Here is a 21196-nt window from a genome sequence, read left to right as displayed (position 1 = left end):
AGCATGGAGAGTGAGCCCAAAACCAAAGAAGCCTGTAACCCCACCCCCACTCCTATCATCACACAAAGCAGGCAACCTTAGGGGCCCAGATGGGCGTCCTGGGAAAGAACCCCAGAATATGGCCGCCTTCTTCCATAGGAGCATGACTGGGTTCTTATTCTTCTGTTTTTTTTTTTTGTTTGTTTGTTTTTAAGATTTTATTTATTTGAGACACACACACACACACACACGCACACAGAGGCAGAGACACAGGCAGAGAGAGAAGCAGGCTCCATGCTGGGAGCCCGATGTGGGACTCATCCTGGGACCCCAGGATCACACCTGGGCCCAAGGCAGGCGCTCAACCACTGAGCCACCCAGGTGTCCCCCTGACTGGGTTCTTCCTGACCCTGTATCTTACACTGAGCCCAGATTTGTGGCTCTAAAACACAACCTACATGATCTATCAGAATCCCACATCTTGTCCTCTAAAACTGGATGGGCTCTGGGCCTGGCTCCCCTGAGGCCTCAGGATAAAAGGCACAGGGAAGTGGAAGGAAGGGCTTCCAGGCCCAAGCTCTGAAGAACCCCAGGACACCAGAAATAGCCGCGGGGAGAAGGCCACTCACCGCTGAAGAGGGAGCGGCAGGCCCTGGTCAGTTGCGGCTGGGATCCTGAATCCGACGGGAGCAAAAAAGGCTCCAAAGGTAGGCGGGGTCTGAGATTGCCCCAGCACCCATCCACTCAATGACCCCGCTCAACGCCGACCAAGAAGGTACACAGCGGGCGCCTTTCCAGTTCTAGCTCCAAAGGCGGCTCCGACGCGCCGGCCACTGGGCTCTGGCACTGGGCGGGAGGGGGCCCCTCGTGCTGTGCTAACCGCCGCCCCGCGGGCACTGGCCGCAGGACAATGGAGGTCACACAGCAGCGACACCTCTGACCTCCGACAGGGCCAGCCTGACACCAGGCGCCCACGCCAGGTGCGCGGCTGACGCCGCCCTCCCGCCAGTGAAGAGTAGAGGCCTCGACAGTCCCCAGCCTCCCCAACATCTTCTACTTTTCAAGGCGCGAGTCTGCGGCCTGGACAAGCCCGACAGCCACTCACGTGTAGGACTCAGGCCCCGCCCTTGGAGCCCCTCGCCGCGCACTTCTCCCGGGTCCTCACCTCCAGTCTGGTCGAATCCGCCCCAAGCCGGTGTCAGGCCGCCCGGAATCCCCGACCCCTCACGCCCGAACTCCCGCCAACTCACCACCCGCCAGCCAACTTCGGCCGGAAGTGGCAAATGCCGCAGAGACCCCAGGAAAATGTAGTCCAGGGCAGGAAACATGCAGCCCCTCTGCCAAGCGTCGCCTCGCGTTCCTAGGCTTCAGCGAAGGCCAGTACCGACAGCCCGGCCTCGCCTGAGCATCCTGAGGACCGGGGCGAGCGACAGGTCCAAGCAGCGAGAGCAGGCTGCTGAGGAGTAAAAAAAAGTGGACCGTGGAGGCTCCTGGGAAACGTAGCCCACCGTGGAGGAAAGGGGGGGCGGGTCGGCCACCTGTACATCCCGAGCCCTCAAAGTTGACCCGTGTGCAACAGCCCTCGCTCCAAACCGGGAAGTGCTCAGAGGCCTCTAGGAACGGCAGTTAAAAGCTGAAAAGCAGACAGTCCAGAGTCCTTCTCCACAAGGAGCCACCGCGCTCTGAGAGCGGGATCAGGAGCAGACGACTCCCGGCTACACCAAGAACTAATTGGCCTCCTGGACCCGGGCTGTTCAGCCCGTCCCACGATCCTTCCTGGTCGAGTTTGCGTGTTCAGGTTTCGGCTGAGAATTCGTTCCCAGTTCCCGGCGCCCCCCCAAAGCGCAGCACTCCCTTAGTCGGTAACCCTCCTGTGCAGCAGCCAAGTGTCCCTGCAGACACATTTGGTAAGGATACTACGTAGACAATGCTGTGTCCTCTTGCTCTATCACATCAGGGGCAACATGAGGTCGTGTCGTTTCACTGTTAGTGATGCTAAATTTGATCATTTGGTGAAGGTGGTAATGGCCAGAGATTTCCATTGTAAAGTTATATTTTTTTCCTTTCTGGCAGAAGCAGGCTCCCCTATGGGGCGCCCGGTGCAGGACTGGATCCTAGGACCCCAGGATCATGCCCTGAGCCGAAGGCAGATGCTCAACTACTGAGCCACCCAGGTGCCTGGGAATGACACTTTATAAGAGACTCAAGGTTGGTCTTTACTGTTTAGCAAAAATGAAGGGGAAGGACTGTGCTAGCTGATTATGTCCCTTTTATTAAGAAAGCAAATGTTTTTAAATACCCTTAGCCCTAAATATTTCTGCTTGTATCTAATAGCCAGATTCATGATACATGGCTGCCCTGAATTACAAGTAGGCTGGGAAATAAAATATTGAATTCTTCCAACATTTATGGTGGAAATCAGCAGAGAAAAGATAGACTGAGGCTGTCTATTGTGCCTAATGCAAGCTTCCACCACCAGATAATTTACTTCCTATAGAAAAGATACGAACTTGAATCCCAGAGTGAAGATTCAGGTAAAGAGACAATGTGTCTGGCTTAAAACATGGGCAAAAATCACAGAACTAAAGATACCTGCAAATCAGATTCTCTGGAGGGAAAGAGGACAATGCTTTAGGACAGCAATCACTCTTGAGAGGAACCCCAGGTGAACCCGGGAGGGAGGTGAGACTCTTGGAAGTGGCAGAGGCTGGTGATACTTTAAGTGGAACATTTCTTACTAAGGTAGAAGAAAGAGTACAGACACTCTGGGGCTTGTGGACAGATTTAAGAGTGAAAGATGGATGGGGGTTGGGTGGCACAGGAGAGAGAAGTTCCTACTCTACAACTTAAACAGCTCATTTGACATAGAAACTCTGAAAAATATTATGTACTATGTTCAAAGTGTGCATATAGACACCATAGGGAGAATTGCTATTTCCTTCATATTTCATTTGCTTATGATTATGGACTTACAAAAAATTATGAGTGTAATAGTAATTCTGCATATCATAAAATCTGCATATTCTGCATATTCATTCTTATGCACATGTTACTGAACAATGTGAACAGTTATTCATATTTTCTTCTTCCCTATGTTATGTTTGTTCTGGTTATATTTATGAAAATCTAATTTTATGTCTGTTAAAGCTAAAGCTAAAAAAAATTAGAGCTTGTGTTTTGTAGGTCTTTTTTCTTTTTCAAGCTTTATTTATTTGTTTGTTTGTTTGTTTGTTTATTTATAAAGATTTTATTATTTGAGAGAGAGTATGAGCAGGGGGGAAAAGGAGAAGCAGGCTCCCCACTGAGCAGAGAGCCTGATGTGGGGGCTCAATCCCAGGATCCTGGGATCAGACCTGAGCTAAAAGCAGATGCTTAACTGACTGGGTCTCCCAGGCACTCCTCAAGCAATTTATATTTATTATATTTTCCAAAATTCTTGGTTCACAATAGATTGCAGATTTTAAAAAAGGAAAGACAAAAACCTTGTATTTCACTATAATTTGAGAAGCACTACTTTAAAAAACAGATGTAATGGGATATTTACTTGGTCGTTGAATAAATCACTAAGTGGCTTTTTGTATTATAATTAATGTGACCAAAGACTCCCAAGAAAATAAGATCACAGGGGCACCTGGGTGGCTCAATGGTTAGGCATCTGCCTTTGGCTCAGGTCATTGTCCTGAGGTCCTGGGACTGAGTCCCACATCAGGCTCCCCTGAAGGAGCCTGCTTCTCCCTCTGCCTGTGTGTCTCTGCCTCTCTCTGTGTCTCTCATGAATAAATAAATAAAATCTTAAAAAAAAAAAAAAAAGAAAAGATCATATTTACATCCTTAATGAAAATTTCAAGGCTGGCTATAATCTCCCTCCTGTAGTACCTGTTTGTTCCACCTTGGCGAGTATACTAAATAAAGATTAGACCCGTGTTTAAGAAAGTGCAAAAGATAAATTCTTTTATTCAGAGGTGCTCCTCCTCCACCTCTAACATGAGGGCATTAGTCACCCTGTGGAATATGCCTTACTGCCTTCTGCTGCAAACTCATTCACCATTTGTGTCCACCTTCACTTTATCGTTTTGATTTAAAGATCAGATTAGTTTCGGTGCCTCACATTTTAGATAACATTTATGGCTTATTCTCTACCTTCAGTATTTGCCCCTTCGAGCAACTCCCAGACATAGCAGAAATCACACTTGTACATTAGATACCAGATCTTAGAAAGTTATTGTCCACTATGCAGCAAGAAAGTAAAATCTCACAAAGGTTGAAGCTAATATAACAAATTTGTGTGTGACTTCGACCTCTCTAAAACATGCAGAGGTATTATCAATGGTAAGAAACAACTTTGGAATGGGGCACTGGTCATAGCGTAGCTCTCTACCAAGCTCATTTAACAGAGGCTATATTGGGCTATATTGGGAGTATTACATAAAATGGCTGCTCATGTTGCTTTCAGTTGTTAAATTTAGTTAGAGGAGAAGCAGCACCTGGTTCTCTGGGAATACTAAAACAGTCATTAACTATGCTCCAGAAGCAGCTGCTGAAGCTTTGTGTTAGCTTTTCTACTGGCACTCTGTCCAAAGCAGCTGCCAGTGCAGCTTGATGTTCATCTGTATTTGTTGGTATACAAAGTTATCAGTATATTTAATTAATTAGTGGCTAATTTTCCATGGCTTGCCAAAGCTAAGAAAAATGAATCTACTCACTGAATTAACAGTATCAAAAATTAAGAACTTTCATAAACACATGCATTTGGTAGAATACATCCAACCCACTTGTAGGTATTTATCTAAGAAAAATGAAAACATAGATCTATACAAAGACTTGTATCCAAATGTTCACAGTAGCTTTACTTGTAATATTCCCAAACCTGAAATAAGCTAATTGTTCATCAACAACTGACTGGATAAACAAATTATGGTTTGCTTACTCAGCAATAAAAATAAACTACTGCTACCACAACAAAATGGATGAGTCTCACAGTATCTAAACAAATGAAGCTTGATACCAAAAACACTGTCTGATTCCACTTATATAAAGTTCTAAAACAAGCAAAACTAATCTATGGAAATAGAAGTCAGAAAAATGATTATCTCAGATAGGAATGGTTAGTGTTTGGAAGGAAGCCAAGGGAACTTTCTGAGAGAATGGAAATACTCTATTTCTTGATCTGGGTGGTAAATACACAATTATATACATACGATGCATAGTTAAGATTTTTATATTTTGCCTATGTAAGTTACACTTCAATTTTTAAAAAGAGAAAAAAAAGAAAAAAACCCTTCAGTCATTAAGGGTGGGGAAATTTTAGACACATGGGTCAGGGTTGAGAAAAGGATAAAAATAATGATGTACAGTGTGCATACAGCCTGACACCTGTGTACTAATCAAGGGTCTCCAAATATTTCGGACCTGTGTATAGGCTTTAAGATATGAGAACTACAGTATGAAAATTACCATTTATCATCCAATGTCTCTAAAATTCAATTCGGTAGGTTTAATACTCAACACAGTTTTATGTAGATATATAAAAATAATTTTGATGTAGCCTATATTTTTTTACCGCATTGAATTTCAAGTGTGCTAAAGACTTCACAAGTCCTGAAAGTTTATTTTAATCTTAAAATAGCACCGATCCTTTATTTCCTTTCTCCCTTCATTTTCACACTTCTGAACTGGAAATAATCTTCTTCCACAAGGATCTTGGCCTCTGTCCTCCACATTTTAGCATGATGCAGCACACTCAATCCCCATTCACTTCCTGGTGAAAGGACTTTTCACTAGGCCTGGTAGGGATCAATAGGACATAGGATTCTCTCTTATTAGAGATCTTGCCCATTTCCCCTGCTGTACAGAAATCAAACTAATCAAACTTCCTCACAAACAAAACTAACCAAAATATACATTGCCTTTCAGCACACTTTGAGGCCCACTACATTAAATTCAAAGAGAGAAGCTAATGTAATATGATTAAATAAAGCATGTACCCATCCTTCTTTTCAGTAAAACCTTACAAACTCTTACTAGTAATTCTTGGGACACAGTCCATATACAAACGGAGACTTCCAACTCACTCTTTGAAAATCATAGGACAACTAAATATACACTTTTGCATCAGAATTTCATCTGAAAATTCTGATTTACAGATATTATATCTTAAACCCAGGCTTAGGAAGTAGGTCATTCAATTTTAGGACACCATTTGGACTCGAGTTTTAGGACATCGTTTGGACTTGAGTTTTAGGACATCGTTTGGAGTTGAGAATTATCAGGAATGCAATTCATTTGAAAATAAATGTAGATATCACATCCATGCCTCTTAACTTTATCTACGGTTAAACTTTATCTGGGTTTTATTTGATATTTTTACCTCAGCTGCACATAGGCTTTTTTTTTTCCTTTTTAAAGACTATTTTATTTTTTATTTTTTTAAAGGTTTTATTTATTTATTCATGAGAGACACAGAGAGAGAGGCAGAGACACAGGCAGAGGGAGAAGCAGGCCCCATGCAGGGAGCCCAATGTGGACTCGATCCCAGGACTCCAGGACCACGCCCTGGGCCGAAGGCAGGCACCAAACCACTGAGCCATCCAGGGATCCCCTTTTTAAAGATTTTAAATAATCTCTACACCCAATGTAGGGCTCGAATTTACAACCCTGGGATCAAGGTCACTCCACTGACTGTGCCAGCCAGGTGCCCCTCAGGTGCACATAGTTATATAAACAACAACCATGCTCGTCAAGTCCAGTCAGGGTGTATATTGGGTTATTTAGTTGGTTAGTGTGGTTGATTTTGATATTATCAGGATTGTACTTTCTGTCCATTGATATCAGGCATGGAAATGTGTAAAAGTTACATATGCCAGTTCAGAGCTGTTGAATGGTTTCACCATCTCTTTTCCCTCTGCCACGAGACTGCCATGTTCTATGAAGTGCTGCTTCTACAACCTAGGTCCTAGAATAAAGATGATATGGAACAGAACAGCTGCCAACTTACAATGGATGTGATTATGAGAAATATTGCCTTGTTGTAAGTCACTAAGATTTTGGACTCATTTGTCACAATATAATTTATCCTAAACTGATCAATAATTTACTTTAAATAATGTTATAAGCACCCATGAGTCCACTACCCAATATAATATCTATAACCTTGATAATAACCTATATGTAATTATATATAACCCCTTCCTGGCCCCTACTTCTCCCAACGGATCAAGTATCACCCTGAATCCTATGTTTGTTAATCCTTTGCTTTGCTTTTATGTAGTTTCACTGCATTCATATGTATTGCTAAAAAGTATATTTTCATCTATTTTTCACTTTATAAGTAGGTTAATTATACGTAATCTTTGGAATTTACTGTTTCTTCTAATATTATAAGATTTTCTTTTTTTTATTATAAGATTTTCTATACTGTTGTGTGACACTGCAGTTCATTTTGACTGCTATATGGTAAGTATCCTATTGTGAGAATAAAGCACTTTCTCCAGTTGATGGACATCTGGGTTATTTTTGTTTTGGCTATTGAGAACAGTGCAGCAATGTACATTCTTGTACATGTCTCCTCATGTAAGAACTTGGGTGTATTCCTAGGAATGGAGTTCCTGGGCATGTAGATGTTCAACCATAGAAGATAAAATTAAACTGCCAAACTATTTTCCAAGATGGCTTACTAATTTAAGTTCCTACTAGCAATGAATAACAGAACTTGGGAAAACACATCCTCTCCAACTTTTGGTATTTGTGCTGAACAGCCCCTACAGATCAATTTTCTACCCTTCTTCACCCTACTCTGTGCCCTGAGGTGGAACCTGTATGGACTGCATCAATGTCAGCTTTGTATATAGCAAATATACATAATCCTAATTTGTAACTTTTTCCCCCTGGTTTCTAGTTGCATTCATCCAATGGGAGGCCTACTAGATCAGAGAGAGTGAGTGAAGTATTTATACCCCTACTCCCATTTTGTCCCTGTGGAAGGGTGGTGTTGGCTCTGTCCCTCAACTAAGGGTCTCAGTTCCTAAGCATCCCTTCCACAGTATTGTTTTGGAGTTCTGGTAGTCTCATCCACTGACTCCTCTCACACTTAGGGTAATAATGGATCTCTGCCTCAGGATATTGTGGTTTCTCTATACTCTAGACACATTTTTATAACCAGTTCTTGTAATAACCTCTACTTAACTTACTCAATTTGAAGGGCCATTTCTTGTGAGGGCTTCAGTGATACCTTATTGTTAAACTCTAACTTTTCCTAGTTACAAGGATGTAAAATGATATTTTGCTGTGGTTTTAAATTCACATTTCCTCTACCTCTAATTACACTGAACATTTCTCTATATTTATTCATCTCATACATTTTTTAAAAATGTGTGCTTATGTTTCCTGTCAATAGTCCTATTGGGTTGTTTTGCTTTTCTTACTGATTTTAAAAATGTTTAAAATATATATATTCTTTATATCAATTCTTTATTAGTTATGGTTATGGCAAATGTCTCTTCCTAATTTATAACTTTTTGTTGTTGTTGTTTAAAATTTCAATTGAGGGGTACCTGGTTGGCTCACTTGGTTAAGCATCCAACTCTTGATCTCAGCTCAGGTCTTAATCTCAGAGTTGTAAATTTAAGCCCAATGCTAGGCCTACTTAAAAAAAAAATTCATTTGATGGGTGACCACTTAAGATGGCCAAATATATCAATTCTTTCATTTTTAGTCAATAATTGGTGTGCTTTATTTAAAAAATATTGGGTAGCCCTGGTGGCTCAGCAGTTTAGTGCCACCTTCAGTCCAGGGCGTGATCCTGGAGACCCGGGATCGAGTCCCACTTTGGGCCCCCTGCATGGCGCCTGCTTCTCCCTCTGCCTCTCTCTCTCTCCCTGTGTTTCTCATGAATACATAAATAAAATCTTTAAAAAAAAATTTCCTTACCCAAAGTCTAGAAGATATTCAACTAGATTTTTTTTTACCAGTGTTTTAAGTTTTATTTTTAACATAAAACTCTTCATCTATATGGTTTTATTTTTGTGTATTTTTGAAGGTCATATTTCATCTTTTCGCCAAATAAAATACCAAATTCTCCTGCTCCACTGATTCAACTGTTCCTTCTTTCCTCACTGGCCCGATATGCTTTCTCCATCTGTATTGGAATGAATGGTGGCCTAGATATATCACAGACTTTTTTTTTTTCTTTTTTAGATTTTATTTATTTAGAGAAAGAGCACGTGCGAGCAGGGACAGGGGCAGAAGGAGAGGGAGAGAGAGAATCTCAAGCAGGCTCTGCACCAAGTGGGGAACCCTATGGGGGGCCAATCCCATGACCCTGAGATCTTGACTGAAGCCAAAATCAAGCATCGGAAGCCCAACTGACTGAGCCACCCAGGTACCCCCCACATTCACTGATTTTAAGATTAAGATGTTAATTTTTATTCAAATTGTTCTATAAATTCAATGTAGTCCCAATAAAAATTTCAGCACAATTTTTGTGGAAACTGGCAGGCTAATTCCAAAATATGTACAGAAATGCAAAGGATCTATGTAACTAAGGAAATGTGAAGAAGCTGAAAGATTTATATTCCCAGATATCAAGACTGTGCTAAAGTCACAGTAAAGAAGACTGTGGTTTAGTGCAAAGATAAGTTAGGTAGATCAATGGAACAGAATTGTTCTATCAGTAGAAGAGAATAGTCCAGAAACAGACTAAGTATATTTAGATACCTAGTTTATGACAAAGAAGCCACTGAAATTCAATGGTTAAAGAATGGTCTTTTCAATGCACAGTGCTAAGTCAACTGGATATGCATGTGAGGAAAAAAAAGAACCTTGATCCTTAGTTCAAGTTATACATAGTAATTCAAACTCGACCTATATGTATAAGGTATATGTATATGTATAAGGTAAACATAAAATCTCTAGAAGAAGCCATAGGGAAAGACCTTAATGATACTGGCATAGGCAAAAGTTTTTATTAAATATTTTATTATTTATTTATTTATTTAATTTATTTGAGAGAGAGAGAGAGACAGAGAGAGCGCGTAAGAGAGCAAGCATGAGCAAAAGGAGGGGCAAAGGATGAGGGAGAGGCAGATTCCCTGTGGAACAGGAAGCCCACCACAGGGTTTGATCCAAGGACTCTGGGATTATGACCTGAGCCAAAGGCAGAGACTTAACTGACTGAGTCCCCCAGAAGCCCTGCTATAGGCAAAGATTTTTAAAATTGGACACAAAAAGCACTAACCATAAAAGAAAATATATTGATAAATTAGATGCCACTAAGATTTAAGAAATCCTATTCATCAAAAGATACCATTAAGAAAGTAAAAAAGTCAAGCTACTAGGAGAAGATAATGCATAGATCTGACAAAGGATATGCATCCAGAACATATATCCACAGATTAATACAGATGAGCCAATAAATATATGGGCAATAGACTATAATATGCACTTCACAAATGAAGATCTCTAAATGGCCAACAATATATAAAAAGGTATTCCACACTAATAGTTATCAGAAAAATGCAGTAAGTTATCAGTATATTCATAAGTATCTTTTTGCTATTGTTTTCATCAAAAACATTCAAACAGGGTCCATGCGTTGCATTTAATTGTTGTTCCTCAAGTATTTCTTAATCAAGAATAGTCCTCTTCATGCCATTGCCGTAACGAATCAAGTATGTCAGCTGTATTAAAGAAAATACATTTGGGACTTGCCTGATTGCTTCTTTTTGGCATTACTTATTTTTCTCTACATAAAAAGTTTGATTAGATTTCTTAAATTATTGGCTCTGTCTTTATGTAACATCAATTAGCATATAGTATTTAATTGTCCTACTTTGAGGCTGAGCTTGACCAGTGGTGAAACTGATCTTTCCACTTTAAAGGTGCATTTTATGTAGGGTGACACTTTCGTATCCTAAAAACATCCTTTCCTCAATCATCCTTTATTTAGGTTTTAGCATACACTGATATTTACTGCTTGAATCAGTTATTTTATTGAGGTTGTAAAATATTGAATTTTCTAATTCTAGTGTTCTTACAATTATGAATTAGAATTATTCTGTATAGATCTTTCCCTTATACATTATTGTTTGATACCTCTATTAGGACTATTTGGCACTATGAAATAGAATTCATATGGAGAAAGTAGAAGATATTTTTTAATTATCATGTTTTCAATATAAGGAGTTGGTACCACTACCACTAGTGGCCAAACATGACTTTTGATTTCTTGCAGCATTATTTGATCGTAAGGATTTTTACAGATTGCTGTATTTCAATCCTCTGTAGTCATTTCTCTTTTCCTTGTTAAAATTATCTTCTCTTTGATCAGTGAAATTCCTTGCAAGTTAACTCCAATGTCTTTTTGAATGACCCCAACAGTCTTTGATAACTTTGTTTTCTGATACACTGAGAGGTCCTATGCTTTTTGTAACAGATGTCTGGTTTAGCTGCAATGTGATGAATGCAGTTTAAGATGTCATTTACTGATATTTGGTTGATACTTTTTTTTTATTGAAGTATAATTAACATACAGTGTTATGTTAGTTTCAAATGTACAATAAGATTCAACAATTCTATACATTACTTAGTACTCATCATAACTATACTCTTAATCCTTTTTATTTCACCCTTTCTCCCACCCACCTTTCTTCTGGTAACCACCAGTTTGTTCTCTGTTCTCTGAAGAGTCTGTGTTTTGGTATGTTTGGTTTTTTCTTCCTTTGTCTGGTTTCTTAAATTACACGAGTGAAATTGATACTTTATGGTCAACTTCCATAAATGCTTCATGTTTCCTTGGAAAGAAGGTGTATTTTGAAGTGGTCAGCTGCATGTTCTAGATATTTCCCAGTAGGTCAAATTTGTTAATTATGCTGCTCAAATTATCTGTAAATCTAATAATCTTTGTCTGCTTCTTGATCAGTGAGACAGATTATAGTCTCCCATCACTATAGTCATTTTACCTCTATCTCCTCTCTTTACTCTCAGGATTTTACTTCATACCACTTAAACTACTCATCAAGTTCACCAATGACATTGCTAAATAACTCACTGGTCAGTTTCTCAGTCTTGTCTTTACTTGACCAATTAACAAAATTCATTAAAATTAATTTTCTCTTTTTAAAAACACTTTCTTCACTTTGCTTTCAGAACATTACCCTCTGGGTTTTTGTCCTAATTCCCTGGCTCTACTTTCTTGTCTCCTATGCTTCCTCTTTACTTCTCTGACCTCTAAATGCTGGAGTTCCTCCAAAAAGTCAGTCATTACATTTCTTCTCATCCAGTTCACTGGCTTTAAGTACAATGAATATTCTAACAACTCATGAAAGTGTTATCTATTCATACTTCTCCCATGGATTCTAGATCCATTTATCTACTGTCTAGTATATTCCTGTGCTTGGAAATCTAGGCAACTTTTTGGCATCTAGACTCCCCAAACAGCTCATCCTGCAGCTCTTCCAACTCAAGAGATGGACATTGCATCTTTCAAGTTGATCAGGCCAAAAATCTTGGCTATAGCTTTACTTCTTTTCTTTTTAATATTTATTTATTTATTTATTTATTTAGACAGAGAGAGAGAGAGAGAGAGAGGCAGAGACACAGGAGGAGGGAGAAGCAGGCTCCATTGCGGGAGCCCGACGCAGGACTCGATCCCGGGACTCCAGAATTGCGCCCTGGGCCAAAGGCAGGCGCTAAACCGCTGAGCCACCCAGGGATCCCTTCTTCTAATGAGCCCAACAGTCTTTGATAACTTTGTTTTCTGATACACTGAGAGGTCCTATGTTTTTTGTAACAAATGTCTGGTTTAGCTGCAATTAAGATATGATTTACTAATATTGAACCTATCAGCCAAGTCTTTACAGCTCTACCTTGAAAGTATCTCAAGATATTTGCTACTTCTAGTATTGAGAAGTAGATGTATTATCAACCATTATCACCCAGATTCAAGTGAATATTACCTCAAGCCTTTTGATTGGTATCTGTGCTTCCACACTTCCTCCTCTAATCTCTATTATTAGGTCCTCTAAGACAATTCCTTTAAAATGTAAGTCAGATTGTGTCAATTCTTTGCTTAAAGCCTTCCAATGGTTATCCTTTTTTTTTTTTAACAAAACCTAAATTCCTTCCTAAACTCATCTTCAAGGTACTTAATCTGGCCCTCAATCTCTTTCTAAACTTCATCACTTACTACTGTCTTCTTTCTTTATATTTTTTTTAATTTTTATTTATTTATGATAGTCACAGAGAGAGAGAGAGAGGCAGAGACATAGGCAGAGGGAGAAGCAGGCTCCATGCACCGAGAGCCTGACGTGGGATTCAATCCCGGGTCTCCAGGATCGCGCCCTGGGCCAAAGGCAGGCGCCAAACCGCTGCGCCACCCAGGGATCCCTTCTTTCTTTACTTTACTTTGACCATAGTGTCCTACTCCTTACCACTTCTTTTTTTTTTTTTAACAGATTCTTTTTTTTTAATTTTTATTTATTTATGATATTCACAGAGAGAGAAAGAGAGAGAGGCAGAGACACAGGCAGAGGGAAAAGCAGGCTCCATGCACCGGGAGCCCGACGTGGGATTCGATCCCGGGTCTCCAGGATCGCGCCCTGGGCCAAAGGCAGGCGCCAAACCGCTGCGCCACCCAGGGATCCCCTCCTTACCACTTCTTGAATGTGTCTGGCATGGTCTTATTGCAGGGTCTTTGTGGTTGTTATTGTTTTTAAGATTTTATTTACTTGAGAGAAAGAGAAAGAGAGCACAGAGGGGGAGGGAGAAGCAGAATCCTGGTGGAGCAGTGAGCCTGATGCAGGGCTGGATCCTAGGATTTCAGGATCACAACCTGAGCTGAAGGAAGACATTTAACTGACTGAGCCACCCAGGCACCCTAATCATTGCAGGGTCTTTGAAGTTTCTATTCTGTATAGTTAAGTGTTCTTTATCCAAATTCCTCCATGACTCATTCCCTTACTTCCTTTGCTCAAACGTCATCTTCTAGTTCCACTTTTAGTAGTGAAAGCTACCTTATTTCAGACTAATTAATAAAAGATAATAAACTCTTGACTACATATATTCTGCACACACACATACACATTGCACACGTGCATGCACAATGTGAAGGCATCAGGGAATACCTAAAAACAGACAAAAAACTGAAGGGGAGTTGACCTTTGAAAAGAAGTATACCGTGAGACATTAGTATTTATACAGATTATCACATACTGGTACTTCCCAGCCTCTGTGGCATAGGGTAGCTAAATGTAAGTAAAAAGCCACAATCTTATTGGCTTGAGAAGTGGGAGGATGAGGTTGGAGGCTGCTAGTTTAAAAAAAGAGTTAAATCCCAGAAAGGAGGGAGCTACAGAGAGAAGATTCAACATTTACATAAAAATTTGGCCCAAATCTTTGATGCCTGAACCTTACAAATATATGTAAATTCCAAAGAATTAGAAATAAATAGCTAAAAGACAGAAGAGCAGATATTTCAGCTACTGCTGAAAATCAGGGAACAGAAATTGGATTTTAAATCCAGCCAAGTTAAAAAACTGTTTATAGGACAAAAGTAAACATTCTCCAGAAAATTATAACAAAATTGAGAATCTCTGAAACATATCATTCACAATGTTCAGTACACAATCAAAATTACTACATAACCAAAAATATAGGAAAGATGAGAAAGAGTCAAGAGAAAGTTATCAACAGAGAATGACTTAAGTAACTCAGATATTGGCATTACAAAATAGAGTATTTGTAAACTTGTATATGTGCATGTGTGTTAAAATATAAAAGAACATGAAGCTTAACATTTTGACAATTTTTATGTGTACAATTAAGTGGTCATAAATACATACATAATGCTATATAATCACCATTACTACTTTCTCATCTGCAACAGAACCAATTTACTCATTAAACAAACTCCATTTCTTCCTCCACACCCCAGTAATCTCAATCTATTCTACTTTCTCTATGAATTTGCCTATTTTAGTTACTTCATATAAGTGGAATCATACAATTTTTGTTCATAAAAGAACATAAAAGTCTGGGTTGATTCATTTAGCATATTGTTTCCAAGATTTATTTACATTTTGTATGAGTCAGAATTTCTTTCTTTTGTATGGCTGAATAATATTCCATTGTATGTATATCTCACATTTTGTTTATCCATTTATCCATTACTGGACAGTTGGACTGTTTCCATTTTTTGGCTATTCTGAATATGCTGCTATGAACACTGGTGTACAAGGATCAATTTGAGCCCCTGGTTTCGATTCTTCTGGATGTCTACTTAGGTACAGAAATGCAGAAACATATGGTAATTAGAAGTTTAACTTATTGAGGAACTGCCAAACTGTCTTCCTCAGCAGCTATACAATTTTACCTTCTAACCAACAATGCACAAGGTTTCCAATTTCTTTCTTTTTTTTTTTTTTAGGTTTCCAATTTCTGCACATCCTCATCAAACACAGGTTTTGTTACGTAGATAACACATGAATTTTGAAAACTATTTTTGAAAATAAAAGTCTACAAAAATTAGATGTGTTGGCAAAATTGGACTTAGCATAAAACCTATTAAAGAATACGCTATGAAATGACAATACTCATTTAGATACTTAAGTTTTGGTAAATTGTTTTCATGAAAATCCATCCCTGCAATTTACAAATGTAATAAATCACTGTCAAGCTTTAAAGAAAGCTAATAAAAGTCAAAATTGATACAGTCAGGTTTGTATATCACAGCTGTAATTTGAGTTGTTTTGTGAAATCACCTTCAAACAAATATAGTTACCATTCAAACATTCATTGTTAAAGTTCCCTTTTGATCAATAGCCCCAACTCTAATCTCCTTTTAAAAAAGGCACTAATGGTTTTCTGTATATCAAGTAATATTGTAGAGATACTGGGATAAAACATTACCTTAAGTAAGGGTTGGTTCATATATTATTATAAGGAATGAGATCCTTTTAGAACTCTGTTATTACTGCTCAGGGTCTGAGACTACCACCACTTCCAACCAAAATGAGATAGGTCATATAAATCAAGGGTTGTGAAAGGAGTAAAATGATCTGTAGATTAAGAGCGAAGCTATGTTACAAAATTGCTTATGGCCATCTCAAGAAAATAAAACCCTATCTCATTTCAAAATGTTGTAATGATTAACAATGATATTAATGTCTATCCTGGTTGTATGGAAACTTACAGGTCAAGAAAACTGATCTCACATAGTCAATTTCTCAGGAAAATCTTATTCTCTACACAATGACTCTAAATATATTACCTACTAGTTAGCTATGAATCTAACACATCTATTGTCAAATAATAAGAGACATACTGAGAGAGTAGGGATCATTAGTAGACCATGATGCCCTAAAATGGCAAATACTTGATTTATCACACTGCCATCTGATTTTCAAATTTTTAATAATTACATATATACTTAAACCTAAGACATAATTGGTTAGATGAGTCACAATTTTAGAAATGTTAAAATGTGAAAAAAGCATCATAAGATTGATAAAGTATACTAATTTCATATTATATAGTAAATAGGACTATCACTTCTAATTATTAATTTTCTGGAAATATTTTGGATAAAATGGCTCAACATCTGATATGGCATATGGATCCATCATAATGATATTTTTATGGGCACAGGTATCCCCTAGTCCACAAATTTTGAAAAATAACTACATAAACACCATTAAGACAAGACATCCATATTGCCACTGTGTATCATTAACTTTAAAATTTATTTTATATGCTATCAATCTTTTTTAAGGCATAAAAATTACAAATAAAGCTAAAAGCTCCCTCTGATCAACACCCTCAATCCTAATCTCTTGGCAGAGACAATACTAACAATAATTTGGTATGTAGTACCCTTCTAGTCCATCTTAAATATATACATATTTCAATAATAAAAACAATACTATTCTTTATGATTTAATTCTAACTTACATGAATGTCATTATACAATGTTTCATTTGGGGATCTTGATTTTTTTCCCTCTATACTGTTTTACACAACTACCCATGTTGCAAAGTACAGATCTAGTCTACTATTTTTAACTACTGTATACTATTCCATTATTTGACTATATCACGTTATTTATCCATTACCCCATCAATATTTAGCTTGTTTTCAATTCATATATATATTTCTTATGGGATTTGTGAGTTTCTTTAGAATGAATATACAGAAATTGAAAGGCAGGGTCCTTTTGTTTTTTAAAAAATGCTTCCCTGCCTCAAGGTGAGACATCATTTTTATATTTCCTTCCAAGAACTTCACTTTGGTTTTTTACATTCCAGTGTTCAAATCCTTTGGAATTCTGTTTCTTTATACATTGTAAGATTGCATGTAGTTTTTTTTCCCCCAAAATGGAGAACCAAATCCTCCAATGAATTTTATTGGCTGTCATTTCCCTACTGATTCATGATATCATGTCTAAGATGCACCACATTCATGTATAATCATTTATTTATTTCTAGGCATTCTATCCTGTAAAATCTGTTTATTTAACTATCCATGCTCCAATACCACAGACTATTTAATGACCATTAACTTTTGTGTAATATATGGTAAAAGATGTATCCTCTCTGTTCTTTTTCAAAACTGTCTCAGAAATCCAGGGACTTCCATTTCACATGAATTTTAGAATCATTTTGTAAAGATCCTAGAAGATTCTTGTTAGATGTTTGGAACTATATTAGGTCTATAGATTAATTCAAAGAGAACTGACATTTTTATGATTGGGGCTTTCCATCTCCATATATGATTATCTCTCTTGATTTATTCAAGTCTTATGCCCTTCAATGAAGTTTTACAATTTTCCATAAAGATTTTCATTTTTTTGTTTGGACCAATATGTTTCAAATGTAAAGCATGAGTTGAATTTAAGAAAAGGCCTTCCCTCATTTAGTATACTCGGCGTTTCTCACCTGTATGCCCTCTCTTATGTATTGAAAGGGATGCTCTTTGAGAGAATGCTTTCCCACATTCATTACATTCAAAAGGTTTCTCACCAGTATGACTTCTCATATGTATAATAAGTAATGAGCATTGAGAGAAGGCTTTTCCACATTTATTACATTCGTAAGGTTTCTCCCCTGTATGACTTCTTACATGAAGAGTAAGAGATGAGATTCGAGAGAAGGCTTTACCACATTCATTACATTTAAACGGTTTCTCTCCAGTATGAATTTTTTCATGTTCAAGGAGATTCTGTCTCTGACTGAAAGCTTTTCCACATTGATTACAATGATAGGGTTTTTCTCCAGTATGAATTTTCTCATGTTCAGTGAGATTTGATTTCTGACTAAAGGCTTTCCCACATACTGTACATGCATAAGGTTTCTCACCAGTATGAATTCTCTGGTGTCTAATGAGGTTTGACATCTGAATAAAAGCTTTCCCACATTCATTACATTCATATGGTTTCTCTCCAGTATGAATTTTCTGATGTGTAATAAGATTTTCTTTCCTGCTGAAGGCTTTTCCACACTCGTTACATTCATAGGGTTTCTCAGCTGTATGATTTCTCATATGTACAGTAAGGGATGAACTTTGAGAAAATGCTTTCCCACATTCACTACATACATAGGGTTTCTCACCTGTATGACTTCTCATATGTATAATAAACACTGAGCATTGAGAGAAGGCTTTTCCACATTTATTACATTTATAAGGTTTCTCCCCTGTGTGACTTCTCATGTGTAGAGTAACAGATGACATTCGAGAAAAGGCTCTACCACATTCATTACACGCATAAGGTTTCTCCCCAGTATGAATTTTCTCATGCTCAATAAGATTTTGCTTCTGGCTGAAGGATTTTCCACATTCTTTACATTCATAGGGTTTTTCTCCAGTATGAATTCTCTCATGTTCAATGAGATTTGATTTCTGACTGAAGGCTTTCCAACAATCTTTACATGCATAAGGTTTCTCCCCTGTATGAATTCTCTGGTGTCTAATAAGGTTTGACATCTGAATGAAAGCTTTTCCACATTCATTACACTTATATGGTTTTTCCCCAGTATGAATTTTTTGATGTGTAATAAGATTTTCTTTCCTGCTGAAGGCTTTTCCACATTCCTTACATTCATAGGGTTTTTCTCCAGCATGAATTCTCTCATGTCTGATGAGGTCAAATTTATGACTGAAGTCTTGTCCACACTGATTACACTTAAAGGGAGTTAGAACATGGGATGAGCAATGGTAAAATGGCTTCCCATACTTACTATATTCATAATTTTTCTCTCTTATACAGTCCTTCTCATAACTAAGTAAATCTAAATTATGTTCCAAACCCTTATCAAGTGAGTCACATTCATAGAAGTTTTGTCTTGAAGTAAGAATATCTGAGCTCAAAGGAAATATTTTTGTAACTCTTTTACATTCAATGACATTTTCCTTAATCAGAGTTTTCTTGGAGATAGATGTGACTTTCCTCACAAGAGTTTCCTGTTGCTTCTTGATCTGTTCATCAACTTCCCAAACTTCTAAAATGGAGGACCAAAAATGATTACTTTTGAATTTTTCTGCTACTACACTATTAATAACATTCAGAAATTTGCTACTATTTGATTTTGATCAATAGTACTTTTGAATTTTTCAGCTACTACACTATTAATAACATTCAGAAATTTGCTACTATTTGGATTTGATCTTTTAGGTTGATTCTAGTCTCCTAATATGAAAGAAATCCAAACTGCAAATTACCCTAGTTTCTAAGTTGTAAGATGTTAACTACTATAGAAATGGAGAGAAAACTGACATTGATAGGCCTAAGTAGCTTTGATTGCTTTTAAAGTATGCTTATATAAGACAGAAATAAGTAACATGAACAGAATAAGTAAAATGAAAGGGTGACTATATAAATGACTGGATAGAGTCTCAAAATGACCAGAGGATAATATTAACACTTGTGGTTAAACACAGTGTCACAACTTAGGAAAGTGGATTGAATGTATGTATTTCTCCTCCTCCCTGAAATTCCATTAAAATGACAGTAAAAAAAAAAAAAAAAAAAAAAAGTCAAACTCACAAGAACAAAGGAAACAGGAGTGTAAAGAGGGTGAAAAAGTTATTTCAACAAAAGAATGGAGATGAAAGGCATATAAGGAACTGTTAATGGCAGAGCTAAGAAGTTTAAGTAGTAAAAAGATGCGAATGTCAAGCAACAAAGTGATTTGGCTTCAAAACACTAGAAAAGCTAACAAATTAGAGGATTTTGGTAGAGATGTCTGAAAAGGATTAAAGTCTGAATAGGCAACAGTTACACTCCCCGAGGCAAGTATTATTATTAAGTACATCTTTCCAACTTCATACTATGTTTTTCCATCCTGCAAAGGGTGCATTCTATTTCCTAGACATGCTTGCATGCAGGGTTCTGAATGTGATTTAGATTGATCATACAATATTTTAATTCAGAAACAAAATTAGAAATAAAGTGGGCATTTTACCTAAATACTATAACAAAAGTGGTATGGTTCTAAAGCTTATGGCTATAAAGGCTTTTCCTGGTTCAATCAGAAGCAATTTTTTTTCTTAAGATTTTATTTATTTGAGAAAGAGAGAGAGCGAGAGAGAGCATGCGGCAGGAAGGGGCAGAGGAAGAGAGAGTAGACTCCCTGCTGAGGAAGGAGCCCAACATGGGGCTCAATCCCAGGACCCCGAGATCATCATTTATTTGAGAAAGAGGGGGAGAGAGAGAGAAAGAGAGAGAGAGCAGAAGGGGCAGAGGGAGAAGCAGACTCCCCACTGAGCAGGGAGCCCAACATGGGGATCAATCTCAGGATGCTGAGATCATGACCTGAGCCAAAGGCAGTCACATAACTGATTTAGCCACCCAGGCACCCCCCCCCCCTTTTTTTTAAAGTAAGCTCTACTCCCAACGTGGGGCTCAAACTCACAACCCTGAGATCAAAAGTTGCATGCTCCACCAAGTGAGCCAGCCAGGTGCCCCATCAGAAGCAAATTCTTGATCGTAGTGAGGAAAGGAACTCACTTAGCAGCTCATTTTTCTGATATGACTTTGAGACTCATTCCCAAAAGCTTATCCTATAGTTGGTCCTTCAGTCTTCCCAGAGGTTCTTTAGGACATCTAATACCTTCATATAAATTAGCTGCTAATAAGCTCTTTTCTCCGTAACTGAATCTTTGCCAATACCTATACTCCTCTCACACAACCCACATAGTAAGTGGCCATGTATTCACCACCTGAGCAGGAAAA

General features: G+C 38.1%; 1 protein-coding gene and 1 long non-coding RNA gene across 14 annotated transcripts in view; one reads left to right on the top strand and one right to left on the bottom strand.

The window, feature by feature from the left end:
• LOC484559 (zinc finger protein 568) overlaps positions 1-21196 on the bottom strand; it is a 74431-nt gene that overhangs the window by 20015 nt on the left and 33220 nt on the right. For 10 of the 11 annotated variants that reach the window (XM_038529086.1, XM_038529087.1, XM_038529088.1 and 7 more), the window contains one exon: positions 14756-19463. The exons of the other annotated variant lie outside the window; for it this stretch is intronic. In XM_038529086.1, the coding sequence (XP_038385014.1) occupies positions 17881-19463 (1583 nt within the window). In that variant the 3' untranslated portion in view covers positions 14756-17880. Of the gene's footprint in view, positions 1-14755; positions 19464-21196 lie in introns of those variants that run through there. 11 annotated transcript variants of the gene reach the window in all.
• LOC119870981 lies at positions 887-15583 on the top strand. Of its 3 annotated transcripts, none has more exons than XR_005354716.1 (4): positions 887-1886; positions 2053-2187; positions 9172-9355; positions 15398-15583. It is a non-coding gene; the product is annotated as an uncharacterized LOC119870981 (long non-coding RNA). The 3 variants fall into 3 exon arrangements; XR_005354715.1 differs by having other exon boundaries at positions 15149-15583; XR_005354714.1 differs by lacking the exon at positions 9172-9355 and having other exon boundaries at positions 891-1886.

Source organism: Canis lupus, chromosome 1, assembly GCF_011100685.1.
Source record: "Canis lupus familiaris isolate Mischka breed German Shepherd chromosome 1, alternate assembly UU_Cfam_GSD_1.0, whole genome shotgun sequence".
NCBI classification, from domain to species: Eukaryota; Metazoa; Chordata; class Mammalia; order Carnivora; family Canidae; genus Canis; species Canis lupus.
This window is presented reverse-complemented; position numbering and strand designations above follow the sequence as displayed.